This window comes from Colobus angolensis, unplaced genomic scaffold (assembly GCF_000951035.1).
Source record: "Colobus angolensis palliatus isolate OR3802 unplaced genomic scaffold, Cang.pa_1.0 Scaffold343, whole genome shotgun sequence".
NCBI classification, from domain to species: domain Eukaryota; kingdom Metazoa; phylum Chordata; class Mammalia; order Primates; family Cercopithecidae; genus Colobus; species Colobus angolensis.
Genome location: NW_012116744.1, coordinates 2,232,806 through 2,251,115, shown reverse-complemented (window position 1 = coordinate 2,251,115; position 18,310 = coordinate 2,232,806). Strand labels below are relative to the sequence as shown.

General features: G+C 37.3%; 1 protein-coding gene across 1 annotated transcript in view; it reads left to right on the top strand.

Annotated features, from left to right (window-relative positions):
- PHKB (phosphorylase kinase, beta) overlaps positions 1-18,310 on the top strand; it is a 243,942-nt gene that overhangs the window by 23,728 nt on the left and 201,904 nt on the right. Inside the window, 2 exon segments of the mRNA XM_011952602.1 lie at positions 12,435-12,524; positions 14,960-15,098. Coding sequence (XP_011807992.1) covers positions 12,435-12,524; positions 14,960-15,098 — 229 coding nt within the window.

Below are 18,310 nucleotides of genomic sequence, written 5' to 3'. Positions count from 1 at the left end.
CTTCATTGAATGAAGGTGTCATAATTTATTTATTTATTCCTCTTTTGAGGGCACATTTATTCCATAATGTTTTAAATTTCTATGTATGGTGGAACTGTGCAGAGAATAAATCATGGTTTAAGTTTTGTTTCTTTTGTTCTCAAGGAGATCTCAGTCATCTTGAAGATGCTCACAGTGCTGAATCTATGTATAACATATTCAAATCTTTTTAACTATGAAAGTTAAGATGCATCCATTCTAAAGTGAGGAAGACAAATTGTCCAACTTGTCTAATCATGGAAATCTTGCTCAGGAGGTGGAACTACATTATTAAATCAGAGAATGTGGATGGGACAGTAGCAGGAGATAGGGTAGCCTGTGAGAATAAATTTGTAAACTAGTCATCAAAAGTTTCCTGAAACACTGCTTCTGGGTCAGGGTTTCATACATAGCAGAGCAACTCCCTCACTGCTTTCTTTGGTTGGTTCATATTTATTTATCTAGACATAAGGTCTCACTCTGTCACCAGGTTGGAGTCCAGGTGCATGATCTTCGCTCACTGCAACCTCTGCCTCCTGGCCTCAAGTGATCCTCCCACCTCAGCTTCCTGATAGCTGGGACTACAGGCGTATACCAGCACACCTGGCTGATTTTTAAATTTTTTTGTAGAGATGGGGTTTCACCATGTTGTCAAGGCTGATCTGGAACTCCTGGGCTCAAATGATCCTCCTGCCTTGGCCTCCCAAAGTGCTGGGATTACAGGCATGAGCCACTGTGCCTGGTGCCTCACCACTTTCTGTTGAAAGTCAGTGGTTGACACAAGATTAAAAACAAAAAGTAGTAAAAAGAAAAAAAGAGTTTCCTGAAACGTATTTTTTCAACTTCTCTCCTTTTTCTTCCTTCCTACTAAACATTTACTGTCACCTACCATGTACTAGATATTGTCCCTGTTATTGATCATCTTCCAATGTAGTATGGAAAATAACACATTAATCAAATGCCAAAAATAAAATGTATTGTGATCACTTTTGGTAAACAAGCACTGTGATTAAGGTTGCAGAAGATAGAACAATTAACTCTGCTGTGGGAATTAAAGAAGGCCTCCCCTGATAATGTGGATCACCCAGTTCAGTTCATAAATATTTACTGAGAACCTCCTATGTGCCAGCATTAGAGATCCAAAGTTGAGGACGTATTGGAGTGACTTGTCCTTTCACTAGTTTATATCAGTGAAGGAGTAAACAGTAGTTTTAAAAAGAAGAAAATATTGCCTGAAGATGATGTAATTTAAATTTCAAAACTGCTTGAAAATATATTGTATCTTGTATAGATGAGTTATAGGACAAACATATAGACTATTGTTCTATGGGAATGCTTGCCAGTTCAGCAGCTCAAATATTAATGTATTAATAATTTACTTAATAAGCCACAGATGTAGTTTTGCTGATAGACTGTATGTTCATATACAAGCCTCTTTCCTCTGCTCTCCCATGCCTACCCCGTCTGCAACTTTCCTGCCTTCCTCATCCTCCTGTGTGCATGTATGAGTACCCGGAATATACAAACCTCATGGAACTATGGGACTCTTTGACCCTCTATGATAACAGATCTTCACATTATGCTTAGTTCTTGATTATCTTTTTGGGGAACATCTTAGCCCAGGGATTTGGATTATACACTGCTTCTTTGTACATAGTTTCTTCTTAGTTTGTTAACTTCTTCAATGCAGTCTTCAAAAATTGTACACCTCAGCTTTCAGAGATTTATTCCTGATTCTGAAAAATTACTACCCTTTACATGTCCCATAACTGGAAGATTATCTCATTACAGTTAGCTAAGGCAGGAGGAGAATCTGAAGTTGGAAATTAGAACTGGTAAATTTCAAGTTGCTCAGTTCCCAAAAGTAGAGAATCATGAATGAAACACAAATGGTAAACACTGACTGATTCCTTCCCTGGGGTAAGAGTCTGTTTTCACAGATTTGGTGGATTTTTCTGCTAGAACCCAAAACCCAAAGAAATCTGAAAATATGTTGTTTGTGTAATATTTTTAACTTTCAGTATCGGTATCCAGTAGGCAGTGCTATATAAAATGTTTTTTAAATCAATATATTGCTTCAGGCAATGAGGAATTTTGCAGACATTAATGCGACTATCCATAAAGCTCTGTTATCTAAGGTATTTGTAAACATCATATGCCTGTGATAGGTTTGAAATCGTGCCTTAAAATATTATGTCTATGAGAAAACATACATAGGCCAAATGTTATATTATTAGATACTAGAGTTATTATATATATATATATATATATTTTTTTTCCAACTTTTATTTCAGGTTGAGGGAGTACATGTGCAGATTTGTTACGTGGGTAAATTGTGTGTTGCAGCAGGGGTTTGGTGTATAGATTATTTCATCATCCAGGTAATGAGCATAGTACCCAATAGGTAGTTTTTCGATCTTCACCCTACCCTACCCCTCCACCCTCAAAGAGGCCTCTGTGCCTATCATTCTATTCTTTGTGTCCACAGGTATTCAGTATTTAACTTCCACTTATAAACGAGCTATGTAGTATTTAGTTTTCTGTCTTTGCATTAATTTGCTTAGAATAACAGCCTCCAACTCCATCCATGTTGCTACAAAGGACATGATTCCATTTTTTTATGGCTGCATGGTATTTCATGGTATATAGGTACCACCTTTTGAATGAATCCAATGTTGATGGGCTCCTGGGTTGAGTCCATGACCCTGCTATTGTGAATAGTGCTGCAGTGAACATACACATGCATGTGTCTTTATGGTAGAATGATTTATATTCCTTTGAGTATAGACTCACTGATGGAATTGCTGGATCGAATAATAGTTCTGTTTTAAGTTCTTTGAGAAATCTCCAAACTCTTTTTCACAGTGACTGAAATAATTTATATGCCCACCAGCGGTGTATGAATGTTCCCTTTTTTTCTGCAGCTTTGCCAGCATCTGTCACTTTTTTGACTTTTTAATAATAGCCCCTCTCACTGGTGTGAGATGGTATCTCTGAATTGCATTTCTCTAATAATTTGTAAAGTTGAGCATTTATTCATATGCTTGTTGACTGCATGTATGTCTTTGGAGAAGTGTCTGTTCATGTCCTTTGCCCATTTTTTAATAGGGTTGTGTAGCTTTTGCTTATTTATCTGTTTAAATTGCTTGTAGATTCTGAATATTAGACCTTTGTTGGATACACAGTTTGCAAATATTTTTTCCCATTCTCTACGTTGTCTGTTTGCTCTATTGATAGTTTCTTTTGCTGGGCAGAAGCTCTTTAGTTTAATTAGGTTCCAATTGTCAATTTTTGTTTTTGTTTTTGTGGCAATTGCATTTGGATTCTTTGTTATAAATCTTTGCCATGGCCTGTGTCCAGAATGGCATTTCCTAGTTTTTCTTCTAGGGTTTTTATGGTTTTAGGTTTTACATTTAAGTCTTTAATCCACTCTGTGTTGATTTTTATACACAGTAAAAGAAAGGGATCCAGTTTCAATCTTTTGCATATGGCTAGCCAATTATCCCAGTACCATTTATTGAATAGGGAGTCCTTTCCCCAATGCTTGTTTTCTTCAATGTTGTCAAAGATCAGGTGGTTGTAGGTGTTTAGCTTTATTTCTGGTTTCTCTAGCCTGTTTCATTGGTCTGTGTGTCTGTTTTTATACCAGTACCATGCTGTTTTCATTACCGTAGCTGCCTTATGGTGTTTTTGAAGTCAGGTAGTATGATGCCTCCAGCTTTGTTCTTTTCTTAGCATTGCTTTGGCTCTCCTTGGTTCCATATAAATTTTTTTTTTTTCTAATTCTGTGTAAAATGTCATTGGTAGGAATATCGTTGAATTTGTAAATTGCTTTGGGTAGTATGGCTGTTTTTTTATTTGTGTTTGTATTTTTTTTTTGAGATGGAGTCTTGCTCTGTCACCCAGGCTGGAGTGCAGTGGCGTAATCTTGGCTCACTGCAACCTCCACCTTCCAGGTTCAAGCAATTTTCCTGGTCAGCCTCCCAAGTAGCTGGGACTACCGGCACTTGCCACCACACCGGGCTAATTTTTTGTATTTTTAGTAGAGATAGGGTTTCACCATGTTAGCCAGGATGGTCTCAATCTCCTGACCTCGTGAGAACTCCGATGAGTTTAGAATTTAATGACAAATGTATGATATGTTTTGAAACATAATTTATCTTCCTCTAGTACTCATTTTTGTTAAAAAAAAATCATGATAGGACTGAGTTGTTTGCAAAATAGACTTTCGTCTTATACTTGTCTTGATTATTTGCATTAGTACAGCAAGAATAACTATTTCTACATAGGCTTTTTAGATTGGTTTTGATGGAGCTCTGTTCCACAAGGAATCTCAGATAAGACCTTTTAAAGCTGAGCCCAGCCATGGGTTTGTATCCTCAAATACCTGTGAGTTGGGTAACCCTCTCCTTTAAGGTCCCAAGATAAACTTGGAGCTCGTAGGCCTGTTAGAAAGTGACATTCTTTACCAACCACAGGTCAGGAGCACTGTACAAGAACTGCGTAGGCAATGGTATGAGGCCAGATTTTACCATGGGGCTTTTATTAGCTATGCAAGTTGAGCTTGACTCTTTAAAGGGAAGCATACCCTTCCAGTGAAATCTTGGTAAAACAACCAGTTTCTCCAACTGTGTCCTGCTGCAAAAGAAAAATGGATTCTTATTGCACTGATGCAGAAAACTATATTGCCATAAGTTAAGAATACTCACAGATAGTTTCCAAGTTCTCGAGGAATCAGGCAGAGAGAAACAAACAGTTCCAAATTTTATTCATAGGAATATGCCTTACTCAATTATTAAAGACTGTAAATAATTTAAAATAAGTTTCCTTAACACTGAAAAACAAAAAAAGGATCAGCAATATTTCAACTAAAAGTCAAAAATGATTGCTTCAGCTTTCTGAATTCAGTCCATTTAGTTCTTGATTTCTTGATATTCATGAACATTTCAGCTCTTCATGAGTCCTGTACATTTTTTCTTTATTCCAATGTTATAATCTACAAAGTTATCAGAAACCTGTATTTGAGAGCAGCTGTCAAAGTTCTATCACTTATTGTAAAGCATCTTTTGAAAATAATTAAAGGAAAACAGCAATTGTCTGTGAACAGCAAAATGTCCAGGGTAGTTACAGTTAAAAATGTAATTGTCAAAGAAGTTTGGTCATCTCTGTGGTTTACACTAACTTAACCTTAATTATGATTGCTAACATATACTTAGATATTAGAATTTTAGAAATTCCATATAGTTTTGGAACAAGTATTAGTATTATTCACCAAAATATAACCTTAAGAAGATTGAATATCATTTTGGCAATCCCATGTAACTAAACATGTCAGATGATCCTGTTTACCCCTTTTCTGGAGGTTCCAGGGGCCCTCTAAAGCCTCCCAAAAGCCAGGTGTCAGGAAAGGCAATTTTGAGGCTCAAGTTTGATTTGGAGAAGCCTGTTAAATATGTTAGAGGATTAAAACACTTGATGTTATGAAATTGATTTCCAGATTACCATAAATTATTTATTTTGCCAAAATGAAGACTCAGAAATTGTAATGAAGCAAAATCCTTTTATAACCCTTTCCAAATTTTGCCAAAGGTCAGATCAGTGCCCCAAGAGTACCCTGTTGTGCTTTCATTCCAATGCTCAACCCGCAGAGAAACCACATAATAACCCCCAGAACCTAGTCAATATGTTCACACAGAAAGCCTCTTCTGCAAGAATCATTTCCATGATTCTTCCACCACTTGTTTGAACCTTCAGCTTTATCTTATCTAATTCAAAACAATCCTTTAACCCTAGCCAATAATTTACATTTTCCTATCTTATAATAATCTTTCATTGAAACACATTTATTGTTCTTATACACCTAGCATGTAAATCTGTTTCCAGTAGTTTCAATTATGTGTTTTAATGGTAACTCCTAGCAATTTGAACTTTAATGCAAACCCTGGCAAGTTGTTTTAATTGTGTGCCAGATACAGCCAAGGTCCTTCCAGCATAATTAAGGATGTGGTTAATTCTATATGTCTGTAAGGGGACAGACATATAGTTCCATATGTCCCCTTACAGACATATAGAACTATGTCTATAATAGTCAGTTGCCTTATCAGTTGTGGAGCAGGCAAGTCAAATGGTTCTTAAAACCCAAAAGGCAGTTTGTAACCTTAAAACATTTAGTGAGCCTAGTATCTAACCTGCATAATTTAGTCCTCCTATTTACATTTTGATGACATCTGCATTTTACTAATAATCTTTAAGGCTGTTGTTATTTGTCAAAGAATAAAGCCACATGAACTAAAAGGTACCATAGCTTTTATCTTCCCTTTAAAAAATATTTAATCCAAGCCCTTTTCTTCCTTTAGGCCAATTACTTAGAGCTCTTTTTATAGACGTCACACTCAACACATACATAGCTACACAGACAGGTAGACAGAAGAAGATTCAGTAGTTGCAAGACCTTTCTTTTGCCAGTCTTTACATTTCTCTCATAATGTGAAGTAATTTCTGATCCTCCCCAAAGTAAAAAATGCTAGATAACACAATGTAAAACAGAACAGAACCCTATATTCTGAGAGGGATTTATCCACTTCTAGTTCCTGGGGTTTCATGAGGAAAACAGAGGTGTTTTGCAAAATGGGATATCTGGTACCCCCTGTTTTTAGCAAGGAGTCCCAGGCTGTTAGAGCTTGAATGGCTGGTTTTAATTAAACTGACTTTAGCCATAGCACTCTTTAATAAGGTCCTTTTAAAATTTCTTAATACCTAACTTTAGCCAGGCCAAATGACTGATATTTCTGGCTTTCAAACTTTACTAAAGGCTCAGAGAAAGGAAAATCCAAGGCAGTTTGTGGAGGGGCAGGGAATCAAAAAATGGCAAAGGTCATGCAGATATCAAACTCGAAAGAACTCATTCCCTACAGCCGGATTGAACTCCTGGCTACCATTGTAAGATGGTGAGGCTAGAAGAAAACATTGCCATGTGGTTGCAGGCCTTGCTCCCAAGGATGTGAAACAAGATGGAGGCCTGCTGCAAAGTTTGCTATGGAAAGATGCACAAAGTACACTAGATTGGCTACAGGTTAAGACCAGCCTCACAAATCCTTTTTCATAATTAAAACTCTACTGAGGCGGGGCACGGTGGCTCAAGCCTGTAATCCCAGCACTTTGGGAGGCCGAGACGGGCGGATCACAAGGTCAGGAGATCGAGACCATCCTGGCTAACACGGTGAAACCCCGTCTCTAATAAAAAAAAATACAAAAAACTAGCCGGGCGAGGTGGCGGGCGCCTGTAGTCCCAGCTACTCCAGAGGCTGAGGGAGGAGAATGGCGTAAACCTGGGAGGCGGAGCTTGCAGTGAGCTGAGATCCGGCCACTGCACTCCAGCCTGGGCGACAGAGCGAGACTCCACCTCAAAAAAAAAAAAAACTCTACTGAGAATATAAACAGTGATCCTTATCACTCCTAGCCTAGTTAAAATGTCTTCTAAAAGGGAAAAAAAAAAAAAAAGCTCATTTAAAAGTCAACTCCTGATCTGGTGGAGAAAAGGAAAGAAAAAACCAGTTTAAAATGCCTAAAGACGAACCTCTTATTTTTATGCAAATAGATTCCTCCACCGGTGAGAAAGACTTCATTACTGTCCAAGGGAGTGGGACCTCCTGGCTTGGGGAGCGGAAGGCTCTGTGGATGCGTGGCAGGGAGAGGTGCCTGCTGTTGGGCACCCTTGGTTCATGCGTCCCAGCCCTGGCAGGGAGGGGAGGGTGGCAGAAGCCCCTGCTCACCCTTCCGTCACAAAAAAGAAAGGAAAATGCCATGGACACTGAGGCTGACCTTCTCAACACCTGGGATTGACGGGGATGGGGGCATGGTTTCCCCTACCCTCAGAAGTCTGAGGATGAAAAGGCTTAGAAATGAGAGAAAAAGAGATTTGGTTTGCATCTCACTCACCCTTTCTTAAGTGTTGGGTGCTAAACCGTTGTAGGACTTTCTCCTTAGTTCACCTAAAAATGGGGTCCTTGTCACACAGCCATGAAAGATTAGGCTCGCAGACACTTTAAAGGGCAAGAAAAATGGAATTTATCAGGCGAAAAGGAAAACAAAGGGAAACAGAGAGTCTCAGCAAAGCCAAAGTCCTGCTAGCTGGCTTCCTGCCTCATAGATTGAATCCTAGGTACCACCCTGGAACAGGGGAGATCAGGCTCCTCCCTGTGGCAAACAGTGTGAACTTCCTGAGGCTCCACCCATTGCACACTCCTCCCAGTGTGCAGGCCGGTTGGAGGTTCTCTGCGGACCTCTTTATACTTCCTGTCTCATTCCTGAAATGAGGCCAGTACACCAGGAGCAGGAGGAGGGAAGGGAGGAGCAGTTAGAATAAAGAATAAACAGAAAGAGGAGGAGGAACAATAATCAGCAACATTTTTCATTTTAAAAGTCACTTTATACAATTTTACATTTTCCTTTTGCAAAGAAATAACTTTGTCAGAATCTCTTTTAGAAACTTCTAAGTATCATTGAAAATAGCTCTCCTAGTTTATTTTAGAGCTAGCTTTTTAAAATTGAGAACACAGATAAACTAGTTGAGGTATTTTAAAAGTACACTATTTCAACCATTGTAATTTGGGGTCATCTTTAGTTTTGTGTGACCAGTTTTCTAAATGGTAGCATGAAGAGGCACCATAAGCATTAAATGTAAATCCAGCTGGTGTTTCTAATGGTAGGTCACTCTTTAAGGACAAAGTCTAGGTTTTAGAGATAGTTGTCCATAATTTTTGTTTTCCTTCCCAAATGACCAGAAACCTAGTGGGACACATAGAGAGCCTTTTATTATTTTGGTCACTCAAGAAGATTTTAGATTTGTCAAGTTTTCCACTTAAGCCACAAAGATTCACTTCCTCTTTTCAAAGACCAAAGTTTAAACTATAGAAAAAGTTGAAAAACTCCAACTAGTAGTTCAAAATAACATCAGAGAAAATGAAAGTGACAGATCTGAGGTCAGCAGATCTCTAGAGAATAACAAATGAAACTCTTACCTTCTATAGAGCTTCACTTCCAACCTCAACTGGTTAAGAATATGTACAAATTGAATAAAGTCTTAATCCACAATCAAGACAAGTGGATTCACATCCCAACAGGGGCCTTACCAGAGATTCCTGCTGACTTTGGCAAGGTTGGGTGAAGGAGGACTTACCGCATTGGTACCAAAGTGCTGATTGCTGGTAAAGTGGTGGTGGGGCTCTCTGGAGGTCCACTTTCGATCTCATCTAGGGTGCCAAAATGTTAACCTTAAATAACTAGATTCAGAAAATGTGATTCATTATAGAGTTTATTCAAGCCTAAATCTATGCGGAAGCATAGTTAGAAGCTGCCCTGAATATATTCTCTGATTAGCATCAGTTACAAGTGAATTTTAAAGGAAGGAAGAGGCGACTTCTAAGTTGTTTACGAGTAACTTATAGTAAAATAACAAAAGCTATTGATTAGCTATATATTGTTCTTTGTATCACAAATTCCAGGAACTGGAAGATAATGGGTAAGGCAGCTAGTCAGGAACAAAAATGCCTGTAAACATAGCCCTTGCGTGTGGGTGCATAGGAGGGAAAGTGTGATTAAAGTCCCATACTCTTGTCTTCCTGAGCCTGGTAAGTTTTGCATACCTCACCTAGCTCAGTCTGCTCTGAGCTATTTTTCTCCTATCACTGATAAGTTTTATTTTACTTTATGATGCTTGTATATAGACATAATTCAAATGGGAAAAGCATGGGAAAGAAAAATTAACATTTTACCATTTCATTTCAATTGGAACTAATTATTTAGTAGAATTTTATGTTATTTTGTAGCTCTTTAATTTGCTTTGGGAGTTCATGCTCTATTAATTGCTCTCTTCACATTTTTACTGGCATTGATGCTTTCCAGGTGTCATATTTTTGTTTAAAATGTTAACATTGATTACTTTTCCTTTGACTTAGATTTGTGGTATTGTTTACCATAAATTGTGTAGAACATCCTTGTTTAATTTTATGTAGTTGCTTTAGAAACAATACAATGGTGATCACTAAAATAATAACATTTATCTAACCAAGCTGTTCTTATCATAGGCGTTCTTTGAATGTATAATTTAGATGATTTTACTTTTACCCTTTCTGTTCTATTTTTCCTATTACTGAATAAATTCTTATTTTCTTGAGAGGCCTGATTTTCTTTTGTTTATTTATTGTTGCCTCTAATAAAACTCCTTTTTTTTTTTAAGAAACATTAGATGACTGAATCACTATAGTCCCTTAGATCTTAAATATCGTACCACTTTTAAAAATAAATATTTTAAAATCTAAAATCTTGATTAAATATCATTAAAACAATCTTTCAAAATCAATGTACCTACCATTGTGATGCAGGTTGATTTCAGTTTGCATATTCTGTATCCATATGCTCATGTATCATTTAATTGTAATGGAATTATATACTCAACTGTTGGTGATTTATTTTTTGTATGTAAAGCAAAATGCTACCTTTACTAATAGAGATCTAACTAAAAACAGAAATGTTACCCACAATTCTTCCACCCCAGCAAAGGTGTCCCCTTTAATTTTTATATATACATATGCACAATTTATAAATTATGATTATTTGTACCTAATTTATTTTCTTTCATAGTGAATGAGCTTCACTGGGAGTGTATAGACTCCTAGAGCTTATTACCTTATGATCTAGCAGTGGCCTATTGTTCCTTTCTGATTGCTGGGCTACCCATATACTTGTACCTGCCGGGAGTTGAATACAGGAAGGCAAGGGGCATGGCTGGGGGGTGGCTGGGTCCTTTCCTTTGAAGCAGGAAAGGAGTACTGATGCTCCATCTGTTGATAGGTCTTTCTGTTCCTCACTGTGGACCCATTCCTGTTGGTGCCATTGTGAATACTCTTATAAGAAAATCTTCTTTTCACTCAGAGCAAGCCTTATCTACAAATTACCTATCTTTTCAACAGAAGATAATGAGACTGTTGCCTGAATGTATAGGCCCTTTCTTTACTTTCTTAATGTTACTATCTGCCTAAACATAAATGCTTCCCAAAACCTTGGCTTTAAACTAGCATGTTGGACATAGCAATTTTATGAGCATAAAGGCTTTAATTTTCTTTAAAAACAGAATCTTAATCTGTGCCAATGTGATTTCTGCCACTAGGTAAATTGTAGGTTCATTTTTGTGCTATGTTCTTTGACTATATGGTATACATTACCTGAATCCAGAGATGGATTAATTGTGACTTTGAGATGTTTATAATTTCTGAGTGCTTTTAACAAGAATGAGAGACAGTACTTAGTCTGTCTGTTCGACAGAAGATAATGAGACTGTTGCCGGAATATATAGGCTCTTTCTTTACTTTCTTCTTAATGTTACTATCTGCCTAAACATAAAGGCTTCCCAAAACCTTGACTTTAAACTAGCGTGTTGGACATAGCAATTTTATGAGCATAAAGGCTTTAATTTTCTTTAAAAACAGAATCTTAATCCATGCCAATGTGATTTCCCTCACTAGGTGAATTATAGGTTCATTTTTGTGCTATGTTCTTAGGCTACATGGTATACATTACCTGAATCCAGAGGTGGATTATTTGTGACCTTGAGATGTTTATAATTTCTGAGTGCTTTTAACAAGAATGAGAGACAGTGCTTAGTCTGATGGCTGAAGGTTCAGATGTCTTTCTTTCAGTTAGCAGTTGAGAAAGTGCACTAGTCAAGTGAACAATTTTCTATATCCATTTCGTGGTAAATTATCATGATTATTGTATATTTTCTAGCTTTTGAGCAGCTGACTCTGCTAATACCTTTGAGTAGTTTCCAAGGTTGAAAAGTAGAAATGATCTGCTTATAGTCCAGATAATAAGGCAAGAATATCATCTACCTGGGAGAAAGTAAAGGATTAGGAATTTCAGCATGGAACCTAGCTGAATATTCGTGGAGTGGATGGCTTTGGAGTATGTGAACATTATCTTCTTTCCTTGAGAGTTGGGGGTTATGATCATTTGAGAAAAAAATGTGTGATGAAACATTAGCGTAAGGAATGAAGTTTGGATTTATGGTCACCGAATTAGACGTATTTCTTAATAACTAGAATCTATTGACAAATGGCTACCACCTGAGTATTAGTGACACTTAGTTGTTTGGATCATACACACATCAGTTAGTTGGACTCAGTGCTGGAGGTAAGGGTGGGAATATCCCATGACATTTCAAGTTCTGTATTTATTGTCAAAGGTACTTTATTCCCTCTTGTTCCCCCAGCAAAAAGATTTACAAGTAGTAAAGTATGGTACTTCACATAAAATAATGGAAATTAGATTAAGCACTGCTTCTTCATTTGTTTAGAGTTTTTCTTTATCTATCTTTGTGAAAATGACTGAATTTGATGGGTTTTTATTTTTTCTTTTAGGCTCAGTTTATGAACCTCTTAAAAGCATTAATCTTCCAAGACCTGATAATGAAACTCTCTGGGATAAATTGGACCATTATTACAGAATTGGTGAGCAAAACCTGAGGAAAACATGTCCTTAAGTATCTGTGATTAGTATTCCCTTTACCCTAGTTAAATCGTGTACATTATATGGATGATATTGTTCTGTCATTGGGATGTTGGGGTACTTTCAGTGCTTAAGTAGCTGTGTATTCCAATTGTATGTCAATACCAGGACTATGAAAGGAATCTGGCAGATCATGTCTGGCCCTTGAATAATTTTAAAACTGTCACCAATATCTTTTGTGTTTTTTAAACCTTACTAAACGTTACCAGATTTGAGACCTTGAAGATGTTTTTTGATTAATACACAAATATTTCACGTAAGTATTAATTTGCTCATTTACCTAAACATGGTTCCCAGATAGTCCTAAACTTTTTATATCCATTTCTAATTCATTGAGATACAAGAGATAATCACAGGTTAGTATTATTAATATCAGGGTCCTGGTGTTTTGTTTATTTTGTTTTTCCAGGACCAGCCTTACAAATTTTGTTTTTCAATGTGAGTAAGCAACTTTCAGATATGTGTATATGGGCCTCCTCTTTGTTTGTCAGACCATATATTAGAATGCATATTAATCTTTTTGTCAGTTTACATTTTATGCCATTTTACTTGTACTAGTATGGCAGAAAACATAAAATTTGATTTCTCTCCCCATAAGATAATGGATTTTTCATCTATTTCAACTTCATATAAAACTTCAATCTCACTTATTTTGGTCAAGATTCTTACATGCATTAAGTTGCCCATTTTATTATCTTTTTGGCAATAACTAGCTAAAGAGAACTTTTTTAATGTCAATTGTGTACTTTGAATTCTTAGGACTAATTCTTTACACTGGGAAAAATAATAAATACCCTGGTTTTCTGAAAGAAATGATTATGATAAGATCAATTTAGAGGCCGGGCACAGTGGCTCACGCCTGTAATCCCAGCACTTTGAGAGGTGGAGGCGGGCGGATCACAAGGTCAGGAGTTTGAGACCAGCCTGACCAACATGAAGAAACCCCGTCTCTACTAAAAATACAAAAATCAGCCGTGTGTGGTGGTGTGCTCCTGTAATCGCAGCTGCTCAGGAGGCTGAGGCAGGAGAATCACCTGCACCCGGGAGGCAGAGGTTGCAGTGAGCTAAGATTGTGCCACCGCACTCTAGCCTGGATGACAGAGCGAGACTCCATCTCAAAAAAAAAGTTAAATTTAGTCTGAGAAAAACAAAAAGAAAGTTTAATTCTTTAAATCTCTGTGACAGAACATAATGTTTTTGACCTTTGAAAAACTATCCCAAAAAGTAGATAACATGGCTGGGTGTGATCTCTCATGCCTATAATCCTAGCACTTTGGGAGACCAAGATGGGAAGATTGCTTCAACCCAAGAGTTTGAGACCAACTTGGGCAACATAACAAGCCCTCCTTCTCTACAAAACGTTTAAAGATTAGCCTGGCATGGTGGTGATTGCTTGTAGACCCAGCTACTTGGGAGTCTAAGTTGGGAGGATCTCTGAAGCCCAGGGGTTAGAGGCTGCAGTGAGCTTATGATCATGCAACTGCACTCCAACCTGGGTTATAGAGCGAGACCCTGTCTCAAAACAAAAAGGTAGTTGCCAATCTAGATAGGGTTAATGTAATGCATTTTAGGAAAAGCATTACCCATCCATTTATAGTTAGATAGCAATAAAACAGCTTTTAGTAAATGTAATTTTAGTGTGTGTGTTTTCCTATTTTAAAGCCCATTTATAAAAGATAATAAAACATTAATTTCAGACTTATTTAAGTAAAATGTTCATAAAAAATTATTTATTTGCTGCTGTGTTCATGTTATATATGGATGGAATTCAGTTTTAAAATGTTAAACATTTTCCTAACCTGTACAATAAAGTAAAATGAATACTGTACACTCCTCTGAAGACCAGGCACAATTTAGCCATCAGTGAAACACGGGATTCCAGCCTGTTCTGTGACCTTCCCCTCACCCTTCCTACGTTGTTGATCATTTATGGTAGCAGTTGAGGTGGCTTTGCGATTTACTAAATGTATGCTACTCTTTCTTGTGCATTTGCTTTAAGTTTACCTATTGAACTGATTTTTTAAAAATTATTATACTTAGTCTTTTGCTTGATCTCTTTTTCCCTCTGTGCCTGATGTTGTCCTAATAAGATTTCTAACACGCATTGACATTACCGGGGATGTGCTAAAGGCTTTTTAAGTCCTAGTTAGCTGAGTCTTTTCCTAAAAACTGGAAAGATTTCTTTGTGTAGGGTGGATTCCCACTAAGGCTGGAATGACATGAAGTTGTTTCCACATCTTCAGAAGTATTATACTATAGCAAGTTTAGAAACAAAATTGTCAGAAATGGGATGAGGAAGCCAAAGAAGATTAAAACACTTAGCCCAAGGGAAGTCGCTCGCTGTACAGTTCATTCTTTGTCTTGTCCTCAATTGCAGTCAAGTCAACATTGCTGCTGTATCAAAGTCCAACTACCGGTCTCTTTCCCACTAAAACATGTGGTGGTGACCAGAAGGCCAAGATCCAGGACAGTCTATACTGCGCTGCTGGGGCCTGGGCTTTGGCTCTTGCATACAGGTGAGCTGGTGTGTGCTCTCCTAGTAACTTTGAGAATGGATAATAGGGTTTTGTAGGACCAAGACTAATTGAGCAGCTATCTTTTGGCTCTGCTGCTGACTCACTGTGCGACCTATGGCTGCTCACATCCCTTTTTAGGCCTCTAAACATTTTCATTTTCTTTTTCTTTTTCTTTTTTTTTTCTTTCTTTTTTTTTTTTTTTTGAGATGAGGTCACCCAGACTGCAGTTCTGTGGCATGACCTTGGCTCACTGCAACCTCTGCCCCCTGGGTTCAAGCAGTTCTCCTGCCTCAGCCTCCAAGTAGCTGGGATTACAGGCATGTACTGCCACGCCTGGCTAAGTTTTGTATTTTTGATAGAGATGGGGCTTCTCCATGTCGGCCAGGCTGGTCTCGTAATCCTGACCTCAAGTGATCCACCAGCCTTGGCCTCCCAAAATGCTGGGATTACAGGTGTGAACCACCATACCCAGCCTAAACCATTTCATTTTTCTAAAAGCTTATATCAGACCAGTTCTAAGATTTTATGACTTTGTGAACAAAACTCTTTGTCTCTAGGTTTCTAAATCAGCATTATTAGTCATTGGTAGAATGAACTACCTACACACTCTCGTTGTGTTGATTGGTTTCAATCATGGAGAGAACTGATGATGACTAAATTTTGCAGGTAATAAAATTAGAGCCCTGAGTCCTTAACAAATTTGTTCAAAATGATGCAACTCGTTAATGATAGAGCCAGGGTCAGAATTCTTTTCCCCTACCCAGTTTCCGGTTTTATCACTGCACTTCAGCGAAGTATCTGTTATTAGGTCTGGTCGTAAGTGAAAAAATTGTGTAAAGTAAAAAAAGACATAGTTTGACATTACAAAATTTCTCCTTTATTTATTTCATTATATGTAGAAAGCACTGAATGTGGTTGCTAACACACAGTCAGTGGTAATACATTTTAACCATAGTTAAGATTAGTAAGATTAACTTTCTGAATATTAATTTTCTGAAAGTGACCCATAGTTATGTTTCTGATTTAAAAATTGTATCTTCTACATGAACATGATTTATCTGTTTGAAATTACTGATGTGTTGGATTTTAAAATGAAAAACACTGAGATAATATGCAGTAGTCTTCTTTAGCACACTTGAATGCTGACATCACTAAAAGCATTTCCTTACATATTCTAGGTAAGGACAATATAGCTTTATTAAATGTAAAACTGCTACTGATCTTAGGAGTACAGGGAGCATCAGTAGCACCTTCACCAAGTCGTGAAGCCAATAATGAGACAAACTGATGTTAATTGCTGTTCCTGGTTTGACACAATGGGAAATACACCTTGTGCTAACATCTTACCAAGTTATCTAACATGAGTCTACATATGAACAAAAAATCAGACAAAGCTGAATTGTGGCTATTTATAAGACAACTTGCCTGGGCTCTAAAAATGTCAGTACTACAGATGACTAGGAAATAGGTATGAGGATGGCTAGATTAAAAGAGACTAAAGAAATACAACAGCCAAATGCAATACGTGATCCTTCATTGGATCATGCATTTAAAAATACTGTAAAGTACATTTTTGGGACACTTCAACATTTGAGCCAAGACTATGTATTAGATCTTATAGTATCAGTATTAAATTTCTTAGGTATAATAATGGTATTATGGTTATGTAGGTGAATCTTGTTTTCTAGAGATACTTCTGAAGTGTGTAGGAGTCAAGGGTCATGATGTTCGTAGCTTACTTTCAAACAATGAAGAAAATGTAATAGAGAATGCAAGCTAATGTTAAGATGGTGAATCTAAGTTATAGCATCCTTTTAACTGTTTTGTAGATTCGAAATTTTTTTTCTTTTTTTTTTTTTTTGGAGACAGAGTCTTGCTGTGTCACCCAGGCTGGAGTGCAGTGGTGCAATCTCGGCTCACTGCAGGCTCTGCCTTCCAGGTTCATGCCATTCTCCTGCCTCAGCCTCCCGAGTAGCTGGGACTACTGGGGCCCGCCACCACGCCCGGCTAATTTTTTGTATTTTTAGCACAGACGGGGTTTCACCATGTTAGCCAGGATGGTCTTGATCTCCTGACCTTATGATCTGCCTGCCTCTGCCTCCCAAAGTGCTGGGATTACAGGCTTGAGCCATCACGCCCGGCCGTAGATTTGAAATTTTTCTAAATAAAATGTTTATAGGAAAATTGCTTTAACAAATACTGAAGTACAGGCAGCATATGGACAAAAGTCAGATATCAACCTTTTCCCAGAATGCTTCTAACATCAGATAGAGACTTTAAAGTCCTTACTTTGCAGGCACACTGTCTATGTCGAATATGCCTCTATTAAAACACTTGTGTCTGACCTCAATGGGAAAAGTACTGTATAGAGCAAATTCGTGCTAATTTTTGTGCAATGCCAGCATGAAAAAGAAGGTATGATGTGCTAATGATGAATAACTTACTTTTTACTGACATTCACCATACTGTGTCAAAATAATAATCATTCTTCCCAATAGTGAATGGTGTATGCGATCTATGATTTAACTGGGAGGTAATTATAGTATACTTTTTAAGGAAAGAGGTAATACTTTTTAATGATGTGAGAATGATTATCAGATATTTTTAGTTAAGATTAAAACAATGAATAAGTCACTTTTATGTTTTAGTAGTGGGTGACTCTCATCCAGCTTTGAAAAGTTACTGATCTACAATAAAAAGCAACTTGTGGACAGAGGTAACATCTTAACCTAGTTTAATAGTTAGATTTTAGCTGTTCTTTATTTTTAAAAGCAAGAGATGTAAAATACTCTCAATTGATTTTAAATTAAAACCAGAGAATATAAAACTTTATGCCAAAATAGATCATGTGTCATCCGGGATGTGTGCTTAGTTGAAGGCATCCTTGACTGTGACTAAATGCCTGCCCTGACGGTATTGAACATACTGCAGAGCAAAGAAAGCCAGCACCTACCTTAACTTGTGGCTGCTACTTACATCCAAGTGGCCATTGCATAACCTACAGGGATAGGTAATAAAAACTGGCTTTATTTCGTAACAGTGAGTTTAAAACAATCTGTTGCTGGATTTTTTTCCAATGGAAATATTCTTTAAAGTTTCAGCCAAATCACTGTAGAAATATTGTATACTATTTTTAAAAGGAGTTGGCTTACCTCCTTGAAAGAAGGAAAAATCTACCTAAGTTTCATCATAAGATTTTTTTTTTCATTGCA